Below are 21534 nucleotides of genomic sequence, written 5' to 3'. Positions count from 1 at the left end.
GTTTATCGGCTACTTATTTTTTTTTTTCTCTCAAACTTCTCGGAAGTATAAGCTTCCTGCCTATAACGGGTTAACGAGAGTTGCTTTGAAATTTTACGGAAAAGTTTGTCTTTCTTATTTCACACTGCAAAGAAGTATCAAATTAGATTCTTACGGAGGATGGGAGCCATCGGGTTCTCCAAGTATTATCAACGTGAAGTCCAAATGCTTCTGTTACAGGTGAAAAAACGAAACTGGATTACCATTCAATTAAATGTTACAAAGAATTAAAATATCCCATCTATGTAGGAAGGGCAAACGAGGAGTTCCAAGAACAGATACATAAAGTTTTAGAACATGATTTGGACTATTTTCTGGTGTACTTCACCTATTGTTATGCCAATGGTGAAATAATATGACAGCGATAGCGCCAAAATTTACAGGATGTGAACATGACAGCAACTAAATTTGGACTATACTCTGAAGCCCTTCGACGTCTACATTTCCCATTAGAGACACAAAGGTTGAGTGTATTCCATGTCCAAAGATGTGACATGAGGGTTACCGTCACGGGAACAATGTGTCTCAATGGAAGCGATTGGTCGTCAATTTTAATCAGTGAATTGAGGAGAGACATCGAGCACACTCTAATCAACCGGAGACACTGACATTCTGGATCTAACGTGAAACTATTTAAAAATCCAGGTCACACTCATGTAAATATATTCACCTAAAATTCGTTGAGAATCAATACTAATAAATTCTTCACTGTACATGAATAATGAATATCGTCCCGAATTCTTCTAATTAACTCCACTCATCAAATTCAAAATTAGTCGGATCTGAACAACTCCAATTATTTAAGCTGTGACTCACTCCATAAAAGCGCATTACTATAATTAAGGTAAAAACAAGAAATGATTAAAACATCCATCAACTCCCCCCCATAACTCTTAATCCAATGAAAAGCGTACATTTGAAACTTTAGCGAGTTGAGATTTGTGTAAGTGGTACATTTAGACATGAACTTTCCTGAGACGCTACGTGCGATGCATACTGATTCTAATCTGAGAATAATGAGCTTCTTCTTGCCGAGCTTAATCCCACATTATCCGTGTCTATGAGATGTGGCTCAGCTATTTCACTTCCACGAATATCCCTGGAAGAGTGTAATTTCTGGCTTTTTCCATTGGCCCATCAACTATCTAATAAAATATATAGTAAAAGCTCCAGGTAATCAACCAAATTTAAATATTCTCCAGGCAATTAAACTCCCTCATTCACCATCAGAATAGCTTCAGCACAACAAATTGAATTTTTTTTTCTTCAACAAGGGACTCTCACCGAACTTCCAGACATGACAATAAAACTTGTTCTCCAGAAGAACCAAAAAAAAAAAAAAATAACTTGCACCGCGCAATATCCAATACATCTCAGAAACAGATCTTCCGTGTTTTATACACTTTGGAAGAAACCATTCCACGGATCGTCACACGCTGCTGATACCATTTCCCGGAGCACTCCCAGAGATACCGTGAGTGGTACTGAGGTCAATAAATTTTTATTCGACATTACAGCTGTGAAGGAAAAAACAACAAGAGAGATGGAACAAAAAAACATATGAAACAACTGCCGTTACCTTTGTTTTCACAGTCACAGCATTTCTTTTGTATCGCACTCTCCTCCTGTATTTAGTCACCGAGATCAATATTGTTATTGGAGTGCAACTGACAACTGGCTAATTCAAAGTGCCAGACGAGCCAGTTGCTTATGGTACATGTTGGTGAGGTACACATTTGACAAAGAATAAGCCCATTGAAAAAGGGTGTTAGTGGCTCGACCAAAGGGAACACCAGTAACACCACAGGAGCAGGGTTTTCACCGTTCTCCACCCCGTCAACCTCTTGATCGTATCGGTTTTCAACGAACCCCCGGACATATGGTAAATAAACGCCAACCGCGGTGAACAGGAGTTTCTCGAATACATGAACGACGCCAAAAGCTCTTTGATACTCTCTACCCTAGTGCCACCCTAACGAACTCTATTTTTCAGGTAACTTTTCATTATTTTTTTTTTTTCCTCGATAACACGGAAAATTGTGAGCTAGATAGTGGTTGAAGTTAAGGGAAAATGAACATCAAACCCGGTAAAACGGTGGATAAACGATATTGCTGATAAAGGTGATTTGCGGATAAAATTTCAAGTTACAAGATGGACAGAAAAAATTCTATGACTGAAAATTTTCTGTATCGACATTTTACTTCGAACTTCCCCACCAGATACATTAAATATAATAATGATGAAAAAATAAAAAGTACCTCATCGACACATTAATTATCGCTCTAATTGGACAACAATTTCCCCTATCGGCCCGAATATCAATCGAATTCATCGTCACGTATTGACAAATTACCAATCAACTGTCTGTGGTGTTTCACGTTCTTCCCAACACTCAACCGAAAACTGAAAATTCTCCTAGCAACATCTAGAATATTTCTGGATACAACTGCTGGTATAAATGAGAAGAATACCCTACAACCTGAAGGAATTGGTGAGAAGCTGGAAGAAAGGTCACTAGAATCGATTTTCTATTTATAAGATTGGAATAAGAAACTGTAATTCGCAAAGTTCTTCCAATTTGTCCGGCATCGACGAACGAATGATCCGGTGGAGTAACATATTTTGGAGGATTTTCATGAGTTACATTCTATAATGACCTCATTATTACGATTAAAATTCTGAATACATCATCTGCTCCTGGGGAAGACCCGAAGATTCAGGGGGAAATCGTTTGTGTCTATTTCCATTCAGATGACTATTTTTCTTCGAGCATAAAAAAAAAATGGATAAAAATGGATTCCCCACCCGGTTCTGCATAATGCACGAAAATTTTTTACGATCGTTTCTCATATGTGACTTTGAATTACAGATTATGTACATCAACTGTAAGAAAAGAAGTCGATCCAAAAATAAGTTTTTTAAGTGGTAGCTCATGTAGAGCTAGGATCCGGTATACTATCTCTCGTTTCCGGTGATGATCCCTCAGTTACCGGTATATATATGTAGACCACCTACAGTGGTGTGCGGTGAAAAGCCACAGGGGCAATGCCAGTACGTGGAGAAAAATCACGGGGTTAACTCAGAAAATAATAACTCAGAGATCCGGTAGTAACTCAATTGGGCTCTTTTCTTCTTTTCATTGTGGTCATGACCCTCCATCATTTTTCATGGATGTTCATGTCTTCATCGTAGGCTGTAGATCGTTGGTGGCCTTGGAAAATGGAAGGCCTGTGGTTCCTGAAGTACGTGAACACCAGATGCCAGTTGCCCCGATAATAATTCTAAAAGTCTCCTGTGACTGTACCTCCTCCTGATCCATTGATTCCGATAACAAGGTACAAGACAAGGACAAGGCACACTATTGAACTGTTTAGTCTCTATGTGTGTATTGACTTTGATGTCACACAAGCGTACGCAGAAACGTCACTCACTTGTCATTAAACTGTCAATGTACAAATTTTTTTTGTACCGTCAACTGTCTGCTACAAAGATCTAAATCCGAACGACAAAGAACGAAGAAAGTATATCACTTTCTTCCCCCTCCCCCAGAAACCATTTATAAACCTAAAATTATGACTTAATATGGACTCAACCAATAACTTTACTGCGGTCAATTAGAAACATTTGAAGCGGGGATGTTCATTATGTCGCCTACGGTACCCTAATATCAAATTTCGATATTCTACTCCCAGTGTGTCGTTATTAGAATATCTTCCAACATTAGGAGGTCGAAATCCCCGTCAGAAATTCAACTGACGAGTTGGATGGATATTTCGACATGCTGAGTCCAAATCATTGGGAGAAATCGACAGTTATGATGGGGTGAGTTTGAAGAAAATGGGAAAAAGATTTCAAGGAGCGGGAAAATTGGGCACATGCTGCTGACCGATAGCTGCTGCGACTGACAGGTTTGCCCTTTTTTTTTAAATGGAAAATCGATGGGGAGGGAGTAGATGAAGCCCTTGTACTCTAACGTCAAAGTAATCGAGACTTTCCCCGACATTTCGATATATTAGCATGTAACTAAAACAGGTGAAATCGTATCGGATATCGTGAAAAATCGAACGGAGACAGAGATTCCGACTTTGGATACAGAAGACGACAAATTGGCGATCGAGATGGAATGAATTGACTCAGAATGTGGAATAGTTCTGGCGATACCTCGCAACTTGGCCCCTCCTCCCAGTGGCTTCAGCCATATCCTCATTCCCCACCAAAAATAAGGAAGAATTTGCATTCATCGAGGACCCGGTGGACCCTCTGTTGAGTCAACAATGAAGCATGTCGGTATTGCAATAAACCAGGTTAACATGATCATAAAATATATCTATACTGTACGAGGCTGCTATCCACGAAAATTGTGATAACGGCTTTAAAGAGAAAAGCAACGGCTGGCTTTCGTATACCTCCGAATACTGTAAAATCATACAACCGGGGTGACATAGTAGCAATTACTTTTAATACTGTCAGCATTAAAGCCTCGATTTTAAAACTGGGTTGTTAAATTGAGGACAGATTGTTGATTTCTCCACCAAAATTTTGTCTCTTGTGGTACCGATATTGCCATTGCCAAATCATCCAAGAGAAAATCATGAAAAATTCTACTCATAACATACTTTAAAACATAAAAAAAAATCCAAAACTTAAGTACAGAAGAACCAATTGATAAACCGAAACAAAAACAACTCCATCACTCCGACCATTGACATTAACAATCTATTTGTTGACTTGCCTCCTCATCTGTATTCCCATAAATCCCATGATTTCGTCGACCCACGTGTGCTTTTCCCATGGATTTTCAAAATTACCATCCACCAAAACAATTCACTCGAACAGCATTAATTCTTCTCAAACTTTTTAAACTGAATTCCCGGAATTCCTGAATAGTCCAGTAAACAGGGACCAGGTGAGTGGAGATTTGTCCGTTTTCCTCGCTTAGTTTGTCGGCAATCTTTCTCTCCTTTATTCTATCCTTTTAAATTGCTAAATCTTCTGACTTGGAAAGAAGCTTTCGATTATTTCCCAGGAATGTTCACGGATCAGCAGGCATAGAGGATCCAATTGTAATGCCATGGTATCTATACCACCATCTTCAATGCTCCTGAGAATAGTGTGGATTCGCAATTCGATTCCATGTACATGTAGATGTTTGTGATTGTTGGCCTGTCCCGGGTGTCTCACAACCGGTATACGAACACGACTAGATCGACCCTTATCCATCTTTATTTAGAATGTCTTTTTTATCTTGATTCAGTCTTGAAAGATACAGCGTGATTACTTCCAAGGTCAACATATTTATTAGATCATTGACGTTGATCAAGTCTGAGAGATGACAGTTGTCATCCAGAGACAAAGATTCATCATTAACATGGACCCGGATTTGGTTCTCTCTAATGATGTGTTGTTCGATGCAGATAATCCATAATGATGGATTATCCGGATTTTCAATAGCATTTGGAACGTGATAATGGTGGTTATTTAATACACGGTATTTGCTGATTATGATTGTGTTTTAATTCCATAGTAATGATTTCCCAATGGAGGCAGCATAATATCATAATTAAAGCTATCTGAGACTGACAGCCACTACTTTCTTCCTCTCCTTCTAAAGCCTCAAGTTACCACATTAATTAACTAATCATCTCAGCGCTGAAAATTTTTCCAATTATTTCCTTCCGTAAATAAATACGTAGAAACCCCAAATAACGCAATGCAATCAGCCACTCTCCTATTTTTAAATTATTTCTCCAGTATTCTGACTTTCCACATGAATCAGCACAATTATCATCCCTTCAATTCCCCCGGGATCAATCAAATATCAAGAACATATTCCACTTATTGCTATGGAAAAATGCAAAAATATGTGGAGCAAACTTCCGGAAAATTGATAATGAAATGCTGGTGGTTCAAGAAGCTCTAGGAAGTTGAAGTTTGTGGGTGGAGCATGTAATCATTCATTCGAGTGAACGAGGCATCATCGTTTCACATCCTTCCTCAGGGTGTAACGCCTGGAAACGCTTTTCCGGGGCTATTACATGTGGTCTAATTTTCTCATGCGAATTATTATAACCAAAAGGTTCTCATTTAAATAGACTTGTGGGGAAGGGAAAGATCTATTGTGGTAGAGTGGTCGATGCTGTACTGGGGAATAATGTTTTCATATTCAAAATCCTCACATTCTGAATAAAACAGACTAGTTTTAATCCTCTCTCAGTGTTCACGTTTACATCCTCTAATTATAAATCCGTTATGGCCCGGGGAGTTTCCAAAACAATCGAAGAGTTGTAAAAAATATAACTCAAAAAAGAAAAATAACTCAGATATTTTCTTTATTCAAATACTCATTTTACCCTCACGTTTTTAGATTAAAAAATGACAGTAAAAAATCCATCGAATTAAAAAAACTCTACTACTCCATCCACTAATAACCCCACGTTAAAAACACTCCACCGATTCGTTTTATTACGTGCAACGTAAGCCAATATCATTAATTTCACATTCCTACTGCTGATACGTAAGTCCAGGCTATGTTGGCTACCCGCATTTTTTTTTCCCTCGTTCCAACAGGCTTGAAAAGCCATTCACTGGAATCAACCAATTTGTTACCCCAGATATCAAAGGAAAGCAACTCCATAATAGGGCATTCGCATGGAGTTCAGTTTATATTAACTCCCCGATCCATACATTTTTAACGACCAATAAACACCAGACCAATGAACAATAACATAAACTACATGGTAAAATATTGCCCATATGTTATGGGGTACAATAAAAAAAATCGTGGATTTTAACTGTACGTCAGCACCAAATGGATTGAAATAACCCAACTCTGGGGTTTCAGTACTTTAAACAAATGAAAAAAAAAAGAAGAAAAAACTGATTGAAAACGAGAGATTCTGCAAAATTCAATGTAAAGGGCTCGATATTTGTTGGCATATAAACGACTTAGTACTGACGTAATCCCTCAATTAATACGAGTGTCTGATCGTTGTCGTTCCCTTTAATGTTCAACGTGATGATAATTAATCCGTCATGATATTTCATGAAATAATCAACGTATGGAAAAAGAAAGGGATATAGAGAATGTTTTACGGCACAATTTATTATTTCATGTTTTCATGAAGAAATAAAATGAGAAGACAACAAGGCCAACGGCTAATTGGTGGAAAATTAACTCTCCTCCGCAGCTTTGCACCCTTTTAATCCCTCCTCGCTTGCTCAACGAAAAACATGACTGAATAAAAAATGACTCCATTCACTTCTCTCCAGCTATATTATTCCATTAATAATTGAACCCCTTGTTTATTAACTAAGAATTGGAATAAGGCTGGGGATAGGCTGATAGTGCACAGTAAATTCATGAAATATTGAATCGAGCCATCTTTGTTTAATGTTCGATTGATGCAGTTCATTAGTTGATAACTTGGTAAATAATGAGTGGATGGTGGAGTGGAATATTTGCATAATCATTAGTTGAAAATGCTGGAGAGGAAATCAGGGCAAATATACTATGTAAAGACACAGGGGGGAGGTTCCTAATCCTTTGGAAAATCAAACATTAAGTAACTGTGAAATGGAAGGGCACCAAGTAACATATAGATTTCTACAGAATTTTTATCTAAATTCTCAAAAGTCTTTATTCTAATTATTTCCCAATATTTTTCTGCCTCAAGAGATCTTTGATTAAAATAGTTCCCAATCGCGAAGTCTCAATAGTTTGGGATAAGCCCTGCAAACTCAGTGAGATGTGTTTCTCAATAAAAAAAAAACTTTTTCATTTTCCTGATCACGTCAATATCATATTTCTTGATTCAATATCTTCTTGTTCCTCGCTGTATCATTCAATTTCTGGAACGAATGTCTCAACCACATCCCCTGTATAATCACCCCTTCCAATTACTCCACCCGGTTGTGTAAACAAAAACAGGGGGAATACCCTCGGAATATCAACTACACAAATACATAATTTCACTCAGACATTTACTAAGTAAACTATTACGGAATTTTGGACGTCGTGCATGTTAATGATTTAGTATCACCTTGGCAAATCACAACGTACAATGCAACTGCTCCGTGGTATGGACTCGAGGGACCACAGTATACTGATTACTTGATGGAGCTATCTGATTGTGACAACAATTACAGATACACGAAATTATGAAAGAAATTGTTTTTTAATAAATGCCGAAAAAATTGAATCAGAATTCAACTGAATGAAAAAAAATAAAAACACATTAATTTTCATGAGCTGAAATATCAATTCATTTGAGTTGGAATCAATTTATCTTCAAAAATAAATCTTTCAATGTTTCCTTCAATCATTCGCTACCACAAATCAGATTCACACCTGCGAAGTTTGAACAACAACATATTTAAACGGCACTCAAATAGAAGCTCCTGATATTCGACCAGAGAAGTAGAAAAGCATTTCACTGGCAAGAAAATTCCCAAAGTAATTGGATATCTTAAATCCCTAAATCTCCTGAGTTAACCAGCGTTCACCAAGGGAATTGCGATTCATTCCGCTTAAAGCTGTTTGAATATTTGAATTCTCCAGAGCTACACAAGTGATTCGTCAGTTAATCGAATGATTGCGATTAGAATGAACGGTGGTTTTGCTAAAATGTGTATGAGATCATACTCTATAATCTCATAAAGTTTTAGGATAAGCCGTGTACACTGGGTAGTAAATTCTGACTTTCACCTCCAGAGTCAAGCTCATCCTAATCTGTCGGATCAAGAGGAGGTAATAAGGGCAAGGGAGTAAATAGAAACGTAAGGGTAAATAAGTGGATAGCAACATCTTTGAGTTTAGCTTGTGTAGGGGAGTCGTTTCTAATTATGGAATTCTAAGTGGTCGTGATGTCCTCGAGATTAGCTATCCTGGAATTACGTGTGTAAACAGCGAAATTCACCTCGTTATCCTCAACAATTCTATTTTTCGATTATGTAAAACATGCAAATCTCCAAATTGCCTGACATTTCGAATTCCAAGAGAATTGTAAGGATGTCAGTTTCCAAAAACCACCAACCCATAACCGGGACTCGAACCAGGTACTCCAAGCACCACCTCATTCACCCAAACATGACTTCATTTCTCCTCGAACCCCCGGTTATAAAAGAAAAAGCTCTGTACATCAAAGGCAAGCACCAGTAATGCAGCATTACAGGATTACCGTGAACTAAATCCTGAAGGTCTCTCAATAATAGACGAGATAAAAGCAGCGACACTAGTAGCAGTAGCATAACTCCCAGAAAGAGGTATTAAACCCTGTTTTCATCTCAAAGTTGTCCCCTGTCCTATGAATTTCACCAGCACTTCCTCCTATTGCTATTACGCTCGAATAAATAAATCAGAGAGAAGAATGAAACTTTCAGATGGTACCTTGCTCAACAATCTGTGACTGAACCCAATTGTTTCAACGCTGATTAAATCTTAGAAAACTATTTGTTTTGCTTGAAGTTGATTTCGAGGTTGAACTTTACCCGAGCGAGAGATAAAAAAAAAAGCACAAGCACCTCGTGGATAATTACATCTTTTGTTGTTGATGGGTTCAGAACAGACGACGGTGAGAGTACAATGACACGAATTGAGAAACAGTACCGATGAGCCTGTCAATACTATAGTCTGATGAGGGAAAAAAAAATCGAAGCAGCTTTATTCAGTTGAATAAGCACAGAATCCATGTTCAAGTGCATTCGACCCTACTAATACTGTTGAATGCAACCCGTGATTGTCCCAGATATGAGAGCTCTCTCTCGTCAGCCTCATATTACGATCGGTGGAAAAAGTCTCCGGGTACAGGGGGATAAAAATATCAGCCACTGGAGGTAGGATAATCTGCCTCGATGGGATACTTGTAAAGAACGGTAATTTATCATCTTGTAGGCCACTGAAAAGTTCTTTCAGGGGGTACCATAAATTATATTCACGGGTGAAATTAGTTTATTATAATGGGTGAGGTGGATTTTTTTTCATTCATTCAACTGAAGAAAAATGCCTGGAGGTTATTCAAGTGACAGTCACAGATTCTCACTGACAACACAAAATTATGAGTTTTTTTCATCATAAGCTCAGGGATTTGGATGAAACACTTTGGAATTGTTTCTGGATGATTTTTATTAATAAATTATTCAGTACATTTATGGAGCAAAAAATATCTGGACTACAGAAATCGTAATGCAATTAGAATGTTCAGGATAATTTAACTAAAAAAATATATTTTTGTGATAATAATTGCTATTGTCAGTCTAAATCAATAATTGTTTCTTTCATTACTCTATTGTCCTGTGATTTCTGAATGATTCACTATCAATTTATGACTTTATGTAATTCCTGATATGTTGAATGACAAATTAAATGGAGATTGAACGAAAAAAAAATCTAAAAATACGACTGATGTTTAAAAAACTACTATTAGTTTTGCGAATTGCTTCTCAATAGAGAAATATCATTCTCTCGGGTATCTAAACGCCAAAGAGTACCCCAGATAGTCGGGTAAATACAGTTTTCCGGTCAATATCGTCGCGCTATAAATTAAATCCACCATTCACTGCGGGTGTGAAAAATTTTCGGTACAGAGGATGAAAGTTTTGTTTACTCGCAAAAATAATGGGGCGAACACGACTCCTGACAAATGGCGATTATTCATCATTTGTTTTTGGATGCATTCATCCAACGTACCAAATCATCCTTGTAATCAATGGAGTAATGAGTAATATGCACTGATAGAACATTTCAGCTTGGATTTCGTGGATGGAATAATTAGTTTATTCGGTAATTGTTGGGAATTTCACTTTTGTCATAATTGGCGAGCATGTATTCGTTTCATTATTCTCTAGGCAGTTCATTGATGTAAAAAAAAATCAATCAGTTAGGTCATCACTGATTAAAAATATTGGAAACCCCAGTGTTAACGTGAATTTGTATATTTGTATTTTCCCCAGGAATTATTATTTTCAATTAATGAATCTGCTTCACTGATTCGACAATAAAGTGAGTCAATAAAGGCGGTTTATTACTAAAAATATATAACGTTCCGATTCTCCTCAAATAAAATTCACTGCCATAGATGGAAATTAATAATTCTGGGAAAGTGCAGAATTAAAAAAAAAATCATGCTAACAAAGGAGCTTCACTTCATCTTTAAAATAGTGAAGGGAGCTTGAGGAGAGCTACAGTTTCAAATTGAAATTTCCCAGCAAATCCAAGGACCTTATTTTTCACGACTGTCTAGCAAATATTCTGTAAATCCCTCCACAATTTCCTGCTGATGAAATTCACCTCATATTTTTCATACAAACTGGTACAACATTCACCCCCCATCACACAATATCAACATCACCATAAATATTCATAGAGATTGATTGTAAAAATGTAAACCCGTGCTATCAACCGTGGATTACTCCAGTCACGGAACGACATTCAATCACGACAATTCCTTCGAAAAACATTATTTGAAAAATATTGAAAAATAAGTACTCGAGATGGAGTTAAACACTGCACATTGAGAACAACAGTAAAACGGTGGGAAAAATTGTCAGACCTCGGGGGATGGATATTTTTCTCGAGTGAACATCAATTTTCACGGTAAAGTCACGAATCACAATTCAACTGGGGCTTGCACGGTATTTTTCAATAAAACCCGGGGCTCAACTTATTTGTGAATTTCGATCACGACACTCCCGGTATTCTATCTATCCTAATAAATATGTACGGAGTAAGCGCCGAAATACTCAAACCAGTGGGTGGGCTGGGTCTATGACATGACCGACTTTAATTTGAGGAGGAACATCGGAAGAATTGCAATTAGTCCAACCAATACGACTCACGTAGTTGGTGAATATTTTCACCACTGGAATAATCAAATGTGATTAATGGAAATTTGGGGGTATAAAATTGGCCGGGAGGAGGGAGGACAGGGTATAACGCTATTCAGGAGATTTTTGATGTCAACATTTTCACTTTTACATCTAGAAATATAAATTAATTACCACGCGTCAATCAGTCTAATCCTTAATTCTTTAAATTTAGTGAAGATTTTCAAATATCTACATTGACGTAGTCGTGTTGTTTGTCCTCAGACTGATGAATTAAATGTGAACGTCAACATATTGACATTGGCCATAATGACCCTATCGACAAAAATACATTTACAAGGGCTAAACAACAGCGACAAAAAAATTCAAGGAAAATGATTAAAGTCCGTTAATTTTGAATAAAAATTTTCCTGCGATGTTCAACAATTTTTTATCAACAAAAAATTTCTGAGGGTGCAATATTACCGTGCTGGCAGTCACGTCAGAAATCACTCCATAATAATTGGTCAACTAATTGTTCAATCCGGTAGTTGATATCTGATCGTTACGAACTTGATGTGGTATCAAAGTTCAAGTTGACGCGGTTTACCCCTTCGACACTCAATCTTTAAACACTAAATTCAAGGGATGACGAAAACTCCTTCATCTATTTCTAATAATGAAGCTGCACAGCTTTGTGAAATATTCATTCGACCCAGGAACCAATTTCACATCAATTATTCCAATTATTGTGCTTCACATGTGTCTCCGGTAATTCCAGGTGGATAACTTCTAAATTGGCTCAGGAATTAGGGATACGAGTGACACAATGAGTCGTTCCCTTGACTCTAGAACTCACTGGTATCCACAGAAACCACCACCACCACCCATATATCGTTGGCCGTGGTAAAATCAAAATAACCTCACAACATGAATCAAAAACTTCATGCGTTTAATATATCTCGGCCATAAATTGAGAAACTTGGGTAAAGTTTACCGGGAAAACTTGAGGGAGGAACAGTGTCCGGAACCACTCGAATGTCGAGTGAAAAATGAAAATATGAAAGTATAAGTGATTCAACAAAGAAAACATTCAACTGAAGTTCCTTTACTGCACGAGGGAGTTTTCGCGTGTTTACAGGCTGTCTCTCTTTCTCTCGTTCTCTCTCTCGCTCTTTCTCTCTTGTGCATCATTTGAAAAATGGAAAAGTTGAAGGGGACGATTGCTTATCGGGCGGTGTTGATGCAATACTAGATAGTTTGACTTGTCGATTCTATTCTTACATGTATTGGGGTGACAGGGAATCGCCCCCTGGCCAATGACCCATGTTATGAGGACCAAACAAAAGCGGTTTCACGGCGAGAAAAAATTAAACTGTTAGAAAATTGTAATAAAACCAAAATTAATTTGACTAAAAATTTTTCTTTCAAATTAACTGTATCTTGCGAATAAAGTTTTTTGGCAGTTAAAAATGAGTTGATTCTGGGAGGCATAAAATTATTGAATAATTTGGAAATTCGCGACTCGGTTCCGTCACCAATTACGAAATGAAATGAGAAAATTTTGGTGATGGTATCGTAATTTTTGATGGGGGATTCAGGAAAACATCCGAGATGAATATCCTCGAAGAACAATGACTGTTCCGAAAGTTCTCAATTTTGGTGGAAACTTTTTTTCCCTACGAGAAAATTAATTCCATGCGACAGATCTCTTGGGGGGAACATAATATTTCGACAGAACTAATTTTGTCTCTCAGTATGGTCGGTTGTTTTGAGAAAAAATACGACAGAATACAATACAATGGAACCAACAGAAATCATAATAGCGGAGAGGCAGCTATGACAGATCGTGTACAATTGCCAATATGTCTCGACCAATGACGGGATTTTAATAAATCGAGCATTTAAATTGCAACAAAGATCGTATGTAAGTTCATTATACCCCACCCTCCCCTAATTATAAACGACCTAAAAGAACCTACGTTAAGAAAAAACAAAAATTTTCCTCACTCATATTTCGAAAATTCCTGCTCGATAACTCGCATTAAAGATATTGAATTAGTTTAAATATTCAATTCGTGGAATTATGTGCTGTCCGCAGTGTTATATAACTTCCCCAAAAGCCCTTCGCAAAACCATCTCCAAATATACAGAACCAATTTCCCAACTTCTCCCCAATTTTTCATGAAAATGTGGAAAGTTTCATTCCCAAACCACTTTTCATCCCCCGTAACTGCACAAAAGGCGCTTATCATCGATCCATGCAATGTTATAATTAAAAAATGTACATTACCCAAATTATCAGCATGTATCACCGGTAACGATCCAAGGAACAGTAGAAACAAAACGTTAGACATGTTGATCACAAACCCCTGGTGAGGCCGATGTAACAGGGCTATTATCACTTGGAGTCACGGGTCTCATTCATTGTAAGAATTCAGTTACAAAATACCGAATATCTCTCCACCACTAACACCACAAAACCACTAATCACTGAATTTCACTGCCACTTATCACTCGATGTACTTTCAATAAATAATTCAATTAAATACGGAATTCAATTGAATTCACCTAAACCATCAGCACCACCAGCAGAGGTAACACTCCGTCACCGTTAATCAATCTCCAATAAGATAACAGACTAATGAATGTCTGTTACAATTGATATTACTGATGATCAATCTATCCTCAAAATACATGAACTATTTTATTACCCCTCTCTTCACGCGACACTGATCAATTTTATGTTTTATTAAACGTTTGTTTTCATCACTTGGGGAAATCACTTGAAAAAAATATTCACCACGGATCGTTAATCCTCGCGCGATTCTATTTTTTTTTTACCGTGGAAACTGTATTGTTCACTAGGACATCACACACCGGCAATTGGAGTGAACGCCGGAATAAAACGGGGGTGAATTTAAATATGCCCTGAACCCCGCCTTGGCACAACAATTTTCGTGTTTTGTAAAGTAGATTTTCGAGTCAATTTATCTCACCATTCATTCGTAAATATTTACACTCACTCGCGCCGCGATAATCAGCCCCCGATCGGCCAATTTAATCGATACTTGCGACACACTAAACACAAACTCACGGAACCATGAACACGATACGACAATTATTTTATTTTAATCAATTTAAATTCAGTTAATTTTTGTTTTCACTCATTTAACCGAGACAAAAACATTGGTGATATTCGATTTACCGGGACGGGACGACCGACACAGGGGGTACGTGCTCGCGATCCAAAGGTTGGCGTGCGACTGGTAGAGGCGCTGGAGTTTTCAAACCTGGCAACGCGTGACGTCACGTCTGCAGGGCGTCCGCGCACTGAATTGAGGGAGAGAAGAGAGATTTCTATATATATTTTGGGTGTACGTGGAATACAAGAACATGAAGAATGATACTTCGATCCGAGTCACTAAACATTTTATTGCTTCTTATTTTTTATACCCAAATCTGTTGTGACGGCATCTGATTTCACAGGGTACAGGTAATGAGGGGGTTGGGGTGGAGACTGAACAGCGGTAATGATCGAAAAATAGTTGGGCACTTTTCATGGAATAGCTTTGCAGTTGTGAAAAATGTAAACAGCTCCGGGGTAGGACTTTTATTTATGATTTTTTCAGATGTTCGAAGATTTTGGGGATGATGTACCCCGGGAAAAAATGTTTTTTTCGTGGAATTAGGTAGAATTATTCAATAGACAATGAGTGCTACACTCAATCGGCTTTGACTCGGATTTATTTATGTGATGGGTTTCAGTACAGCCCCGAGGGATTGTTCGCCTCGGAGTCATGTCAACACTCCAGGTGAAACCCATCTCAAATCATCTGCGAGTAGTGTGAGTAATCAACTCGTTGAGAGAACAAATAAGCGTTACTAAAAATTATTTATTGCGTAATTCTATGTTATCAGCATTAGATTTTTTTCAACCAAGAGATTGTTATTTTTATTCAACACTAGTGTTAGAATATTGTTAGCTAATTTATCTCCGAACAGAGTATCTCTGCCCACAATATTATTTCAAGTTAATTACTCACTTATTCAAACTAAATAATCAGATATATTTACCAGCAGACGACGGGGAATACTCTCCACCGCATTCGAGGGCACCTCCATGCATCCATCAGGAAGGCTTTCAGCGTGTAGAGGCTATTGAGACTACTCCAACCGCGCCCGGGTGACTTTCTGCCAAAACAAATGAAAATGTGAGCCATTTTCTTATACCATACCCCCGATAAACGCGATTTCTTCTCATCCCGGAAAATATTAACAATTCCCACTTCTCAACTAATTCAATAAAGGGAATGAGCTTCACAGCTGGGTTCTTGCGCATCTCCATATGTTGTCGTTTATCTGTGAGTTAAATTTAACTCCAAGTTGTTACAACTTGCACTCCTGTTTTTATAGGCTTTTCAAGCTGAACAGACGTTGCAACAGTTAAAGATGCCACAGTACTACGTCTAACTTCGAAATGTTCGAAACAGAATTGGAAATTTATTAAAAATCTTGTGAACTCCGCACCTGTTTAAATTTTTCATCATTGACAATTATAAATAATTTCGATAGTAAATATTGCGAATAATATTTATCCATCAGATGCGGCACTCGATGGAGAGTCGCACCCATGCAGTCGACTATTTTAATTGAATTAAAGTAGAACTAAAACACAATTTTCAAAATCTAAAAATTCTCGCGGGTCTTCAGTCACTGATTTATGACCCGGTGAAGTAACTACGTAAAGCTGTGCCGTTAACTGCTGTTTAACTGTCGAGCAAAGAAGGCAGTGCCGACAAAAAGGGGTCTTTCCGATCAAAAATATTTTCCGGCGACTCGAAATAGGATATTTCAATCCAAGTGCGATGGACTTTTAACGAGTGTGAAATGAGAGGCTCCCGGTGAACCCGCGGGCTGCCAATTACCTGCGAACCGAACCACCCCCTTCGCACATGCCTCGACTGTATTTTGTAAACTATTTACAAGTAAATAAAATGACACTTTTCAACACGAGGTGAGTGTAGCAGCAGTGCCGAAAAAAAAACGAGAAAAATCGCACTGGGTAGACTCCAGCGACTCATATCGAGTTATTAAAACAACGTTAAAGTGAACACAATAGATGCCTCTGGCAATCAAAACTCAATTTCCACGGCGAGTAAGGATACAATGAGAATAAATTCTATATAGATGGATAGAGAACAGAGTACATTATAGATAATTAAAAGAGTGACCGTTCGCGAAATGAATTCCTCGTCAGAAATATTCTGGAGAATTCAGACCAAATTTTATTGTGCTGGCATTCTCCCCTTTTTCATAAATTAGTATTTTTTACTTGATAAATGTCTCTATTTTTGAAATATTTTTTTCACGAAGACTTTTTTTAGGGAGACAAATATTTAATAAAAATGATGTACCTTTCATTAGGCAAAATATGACGCTTGTGAAAGCTCCAGTCGTATTGTGCAGCATCAATGGATCAGAATTGATATTATTCATCGATTTTGTGAACACAGTAATCAATCACCCAACAGTGATTCCATCACCGACTCAGTGAAAATCCATTATTGAGGCAATGGCTTTTTTTGCATTCAATAAATGGGCTACTGAGAGGCACTTTGATTCCCATCTCGATAAATTAATTTACAGTCAAACGAACGCACCTGCAGTCTGAATAATGAAAAATACCGTTGAGAAAAATACGTCCAAGTTGTTTATTGAGTTGAGTTGTCGATTTGTAACGCTTCGGTTCTCCATTTTTGATCGGTAGGAGACTATCACGATCTCCAAAGTCGGATTCATGAGGAAAAATCACGCGCCAAAGATTATTCGAAATAAGTTTGGTTAGTTAATTAATTAATAATAAGGCGATGGAGCGAGAAGCCATTGGGGAATATTACGCACAAGAGTGAACATTTGTTTGAATAAAAAATTCGGAGCTTTGAAGACGCACCTGAATATCTCTAATTACCAAATTTGATACACGATATGGGAATGTGATTCAGTCCTGTGACCTCTCACTCGGAATATTAGCTTTTGCGTTCAATATAGGGTATGTAATCTCCCGCATGATCAAATTTACATGTACATTTCCAACTAGATTAGTCGTACATGGCGTTATGTATCTACTCGTGTATAAGCTAAGCACTTTCTCAACGATATATAAGCGTACGTATCTGGAATTTCTTGTTATCTCAGACGAAAAGTCAATGGGAGCTGAAGGAGTCACTTCCTTCATTTCATTCAAGGGCTATGGTAATTTTTTGCGATTGTGCAGTTGGTGAACTGGTCGAGGACCAGTGGAGAATTCTCAATTTCTGAAATTGGTAGCGAGCTCGCAGAAACGGATAATGTGTTCGATCTTTACCTCAGTTTTCCGATATTGTGGAAGAATTTTCTCAATTTCATAAATGGCCTCTTTCATATCGTTCTCGATATGAAAAATTGATTAAAATAATATTTCCATATTTTCAATTTGCCACGAACATTTTTGTATTTTCTGCGAGGGAAAAATGTCAAATACCGATTTTTTGAAGAAAATCATCTGCCACTGTTGAATATTTTTTAAATATCAAGTGCGTGATAAATTCTGATGAATCGCTGTATCCGAGGCAATGTCGAATTTCGACAAAGTGTTAACCCTCCACAGACCCACCCCCTGGGCATCTCATTACGAGTACACTGCAGTCCTTCATCATCCGATCCTTATTGTTAAACCCAACACCAATTCGGAACGTGACATTCTCGTTTGAATGATTCAGTGTCTATAAAATTGAGTTTCAATAGGGTCAAGTTAGCAGAACAGTTAGAGGGCGACTTTGGAACGTCTTCCGTGCTCAGGAAGTGGAATATACAACAAATTACGCGATACAAAACTGATTTTTTTGTCAAATATAGCTCGGGCATTTGGTGATCCACAATAACAATCATCTTGTTCATTCCCTCGAATCTAGAATTAGCTTCATACACATACCGTTGCCAGCACACTCAATGTACCTCGGACAATGAATTTTTTGTACGAAAAACCCTAATGGGGGAGAGTGTAACTTCCACTCGCCCTTTTATTTGAACTCGCGCGCGTTGGTAGGTAACGACACACGAAATAACGTGTGGCACGAAGAAGCGAAGGGATGTGACTGACATGAGTCACGTGACCGCGGTAGACGTGAGGTAGTGTGCAACTGTTCAAATATAAGAGACTTCTTCGAATGACACGGGAAATTAAGTTAGCGAGTACAAAACGCTGTTTAAACCTGAGCATTGCGTCTCCTCATAATGAACACACCAGAGCTTTCAAGTTCTTTTAATGCTAGTAATTTTTGCAGACGTTACTGTCTATTGAAAGACGTGACTCAATCTCTGTAGCGAATTTTTCCTGGCGAAATTCGAAAATTTTTAGTTTTTCATTGGATGTGGACTGCGTTAAAAACCGCATGAAAATCGGAAATGAGGCTAACGATACGCTAATTAAATTTATTATGATGCAGGTCCGTAGGCTACTCAGGGGATGATTCATCCCCTATTTCGGTCAGAAGATTTATTAGCGGATGCTGTCTAGGTTGCTAATGGCAACGAGACGTTCCCCAAAAATTCGAAATAAAAGTCCAAATTTTCCCGCTTCCCGACGACCCGTGAAATTTACCCTGTCATGATTCTTCCGAACACCCATTGAATCTCCCTCGCCCGGGAATTGCCAATAGCCCATGAACTTCCATTTTTTGCGAAAGCGTTTCACGTTTGGATAATGATATCAGTGTTGAGACCTCCAGAGAAATACAACCAATTCGTTGATTCCGCTCGTTTAACAATCCAGCATTTGTTAGTATTAGTCATGACGCCGCACTGGTCGCTGGAGAATTTAAATCTCACCCCTTTAAAATCGCTCTGCCATTTTATTTCCACGGATTATCTTTTGAATTAATTCTCCGAATTTTACAATTCGTTCGTCAGCTGAAGCATTATCAACAGAGCTCACCGGCTTATCTGTTATTTCAGTCAAATATCCCGCGCGTTGTTCACTATTTCATAGTGTACTCGATGAAACAATGAACCCAAGATTGCACTTTTCCGCAATGCAAAGTATTTTTTTTTTTTGCATTAAACACTCGAGAAAGTTTTTCGTCCCGGTGACTTTCTATTTTTCTATTTACTTGTACCGACACCTTTGTAGCCGCCAGTTGGATGAAATATATTTGTTTGTCAGGTTGTGTCGAGTTCGGCGGGTGGGAGAGGGGGAAAAACACCTGGGGTGGGTTTGCGAAAAATGGAAATAACGGCGGAGCGTACACAAGACTGCAACCAAGGATAAAGAACGACCGCTGCGCTTGACGGGGTTGGAGTCATGTATTCGCCATCATTTTGTGACATCGACGGGTGTATGTATGGTTCTCAAATGTGAATTTTCCGACGGATTCGATGTGGGATAAATATGAAATGGAAAACGTAGAAAGCATAAAATGTGCTTTGTTGGGGAAGGGAAAAGGAAACAGTTCGTTTTTAGCTTCTCCGAGGAGAAATCGTGTTTCCAACTGCGATATTAACTCCAGTGCAGTTAGCAAGGCTGACGCAACAACTTGATTGGTCAACGTTGCCGCCAACGATGCCGGTTTGACTCTAGCCTACTCGGACGTGGTTAGCGGGCCTTCGGCAACGTCGCACGACGGTCAGTCCGCGCGTTTACGATATGAGACGCGCAGTTTAGCGCGAAAAATGAAGGACTTTTCATCACTTTGTGATTTTTCGTGTGATCTGGGCGCATGATGAAAGAGGAAATTAAAATGAATGTCTTCGTTATGCGAGAATGCAGTTTATGATTCTTCCGGAAAATTTCAAGTATTTATATTCAAATTTGGGAGGGTATTTTCATCGCGTGGGACTACAGTACGTCTTTGATCCTCTACAAAGGCGAGAGAATGAGGGTAAACTCTTGAATAGCGAATATTCTTTTGTTTTTGTATTTTTACACTATCCATCATAGCCTGCTGTGATATACAGACCTCTAAATATTTATCCTCAGTAAGAGTTCACCGTGTCGTAAAGGGAATTACCCTGTGTATCAGACAAATAGGCAAACATGTATTTCACTTTTTTGGTGTTTTAGTTTTACGTACGTCACATAATTCAAGAGTGAATAAGCAGTTTCAGAGACTTGCGTTACTCATTCATTCTGAGATTATCTGATAATGCAGTTTAATGTTCTGGGCACTAATTCATAATGGCGGGAAGCAACCTAGCGCCCAATTAAAAAAAATTCATACATGTATCATTTATATCGGAATGGACATTTACATTTTTCGTGTGTATGAAAATTAGTTGGATATCTCGACATTGGTAGCAGGAGAAAAATATTCGCAATATGTTGACTTTCGAAACAGAATGAGAGCTTTATCGATTTCCTGACATGAAATTCAGAGGAAATGGCACTGAACAGAAATCCCCGAAATTTAATAATACACATCGGTTATTTTGTGATCACACAAATTAATTTAATTAACTTTATCTATCCCGAGTTATTGTCCATTAAACGTGCTTTAGTGAATTCCGAATTTTTCATTCGACAGAGGAGCGCTAGACGAAATATTATTTGGCAATTTAAAAAATACAATATAAACCGAAATTGAAAATTCTTTCACATGACCAGTGAATTCAAATTCCGACCCACTTTAATTGTATTCCATGGTTTTTTGGCATTTGAA

At 38.0% G+C, this 21534-nt stretch overlaps 1 protein-coding gene across 8 annotated transcripts in view; it reads right to left on the bottom strand.

Annotated features, from left to right (window-relative positions):
* Positions 1-21534, bottom strand: part of LOC135165584 (uncharacterized protein) — a 130608-nt gene that overhangs the window by 104871 nt on the left and 4203 nt on the right. For 5 of the 8 annotated variants that reach the window (XM_064127014.1, XM_064127015.1, XM_064127016.1 and 2 more), the window contains one exon: positions 15917-16033. In XM_064127014.1, coding sequence (XP_063983084.1) covers positions 15917-15968 — 52 coding nt within the window. In that variant the 5' untranslated portion in view covers positions 15969-16033. Of the gene's footprint in view, positions 1-14132; positions 15173-15916; positions 16036-21534 lie in introns of those variants that run through there. The other 3 variants (XM_064127013.1, XM_064127017.1, XM_064127020.1) reach the window with 1 other exon arrangement.

The sequence above is a fragment of the Diachasmimorpha longicaudata genome, chromosome 8, assembly GCF_034640455.1.
Source record: "Diachasmimorpha longicaudata isolate KC_UGA_2023 chromosome 8, iyDiaLong2, whole genome shotgun sequence".
Taxonomy (NCBI): domain Eukaryota; kingdom Metazoa; phylum Arthropoda; class Insecta; order Hymenoptera; family Braconidae; genus Diachasmimorpha; species Diachasmimorpha longicaudata.
Note: the sequence above shows the minus strand (reverse complement) of the source record. Positions and strands in the feature narration are given on the sequence as shown.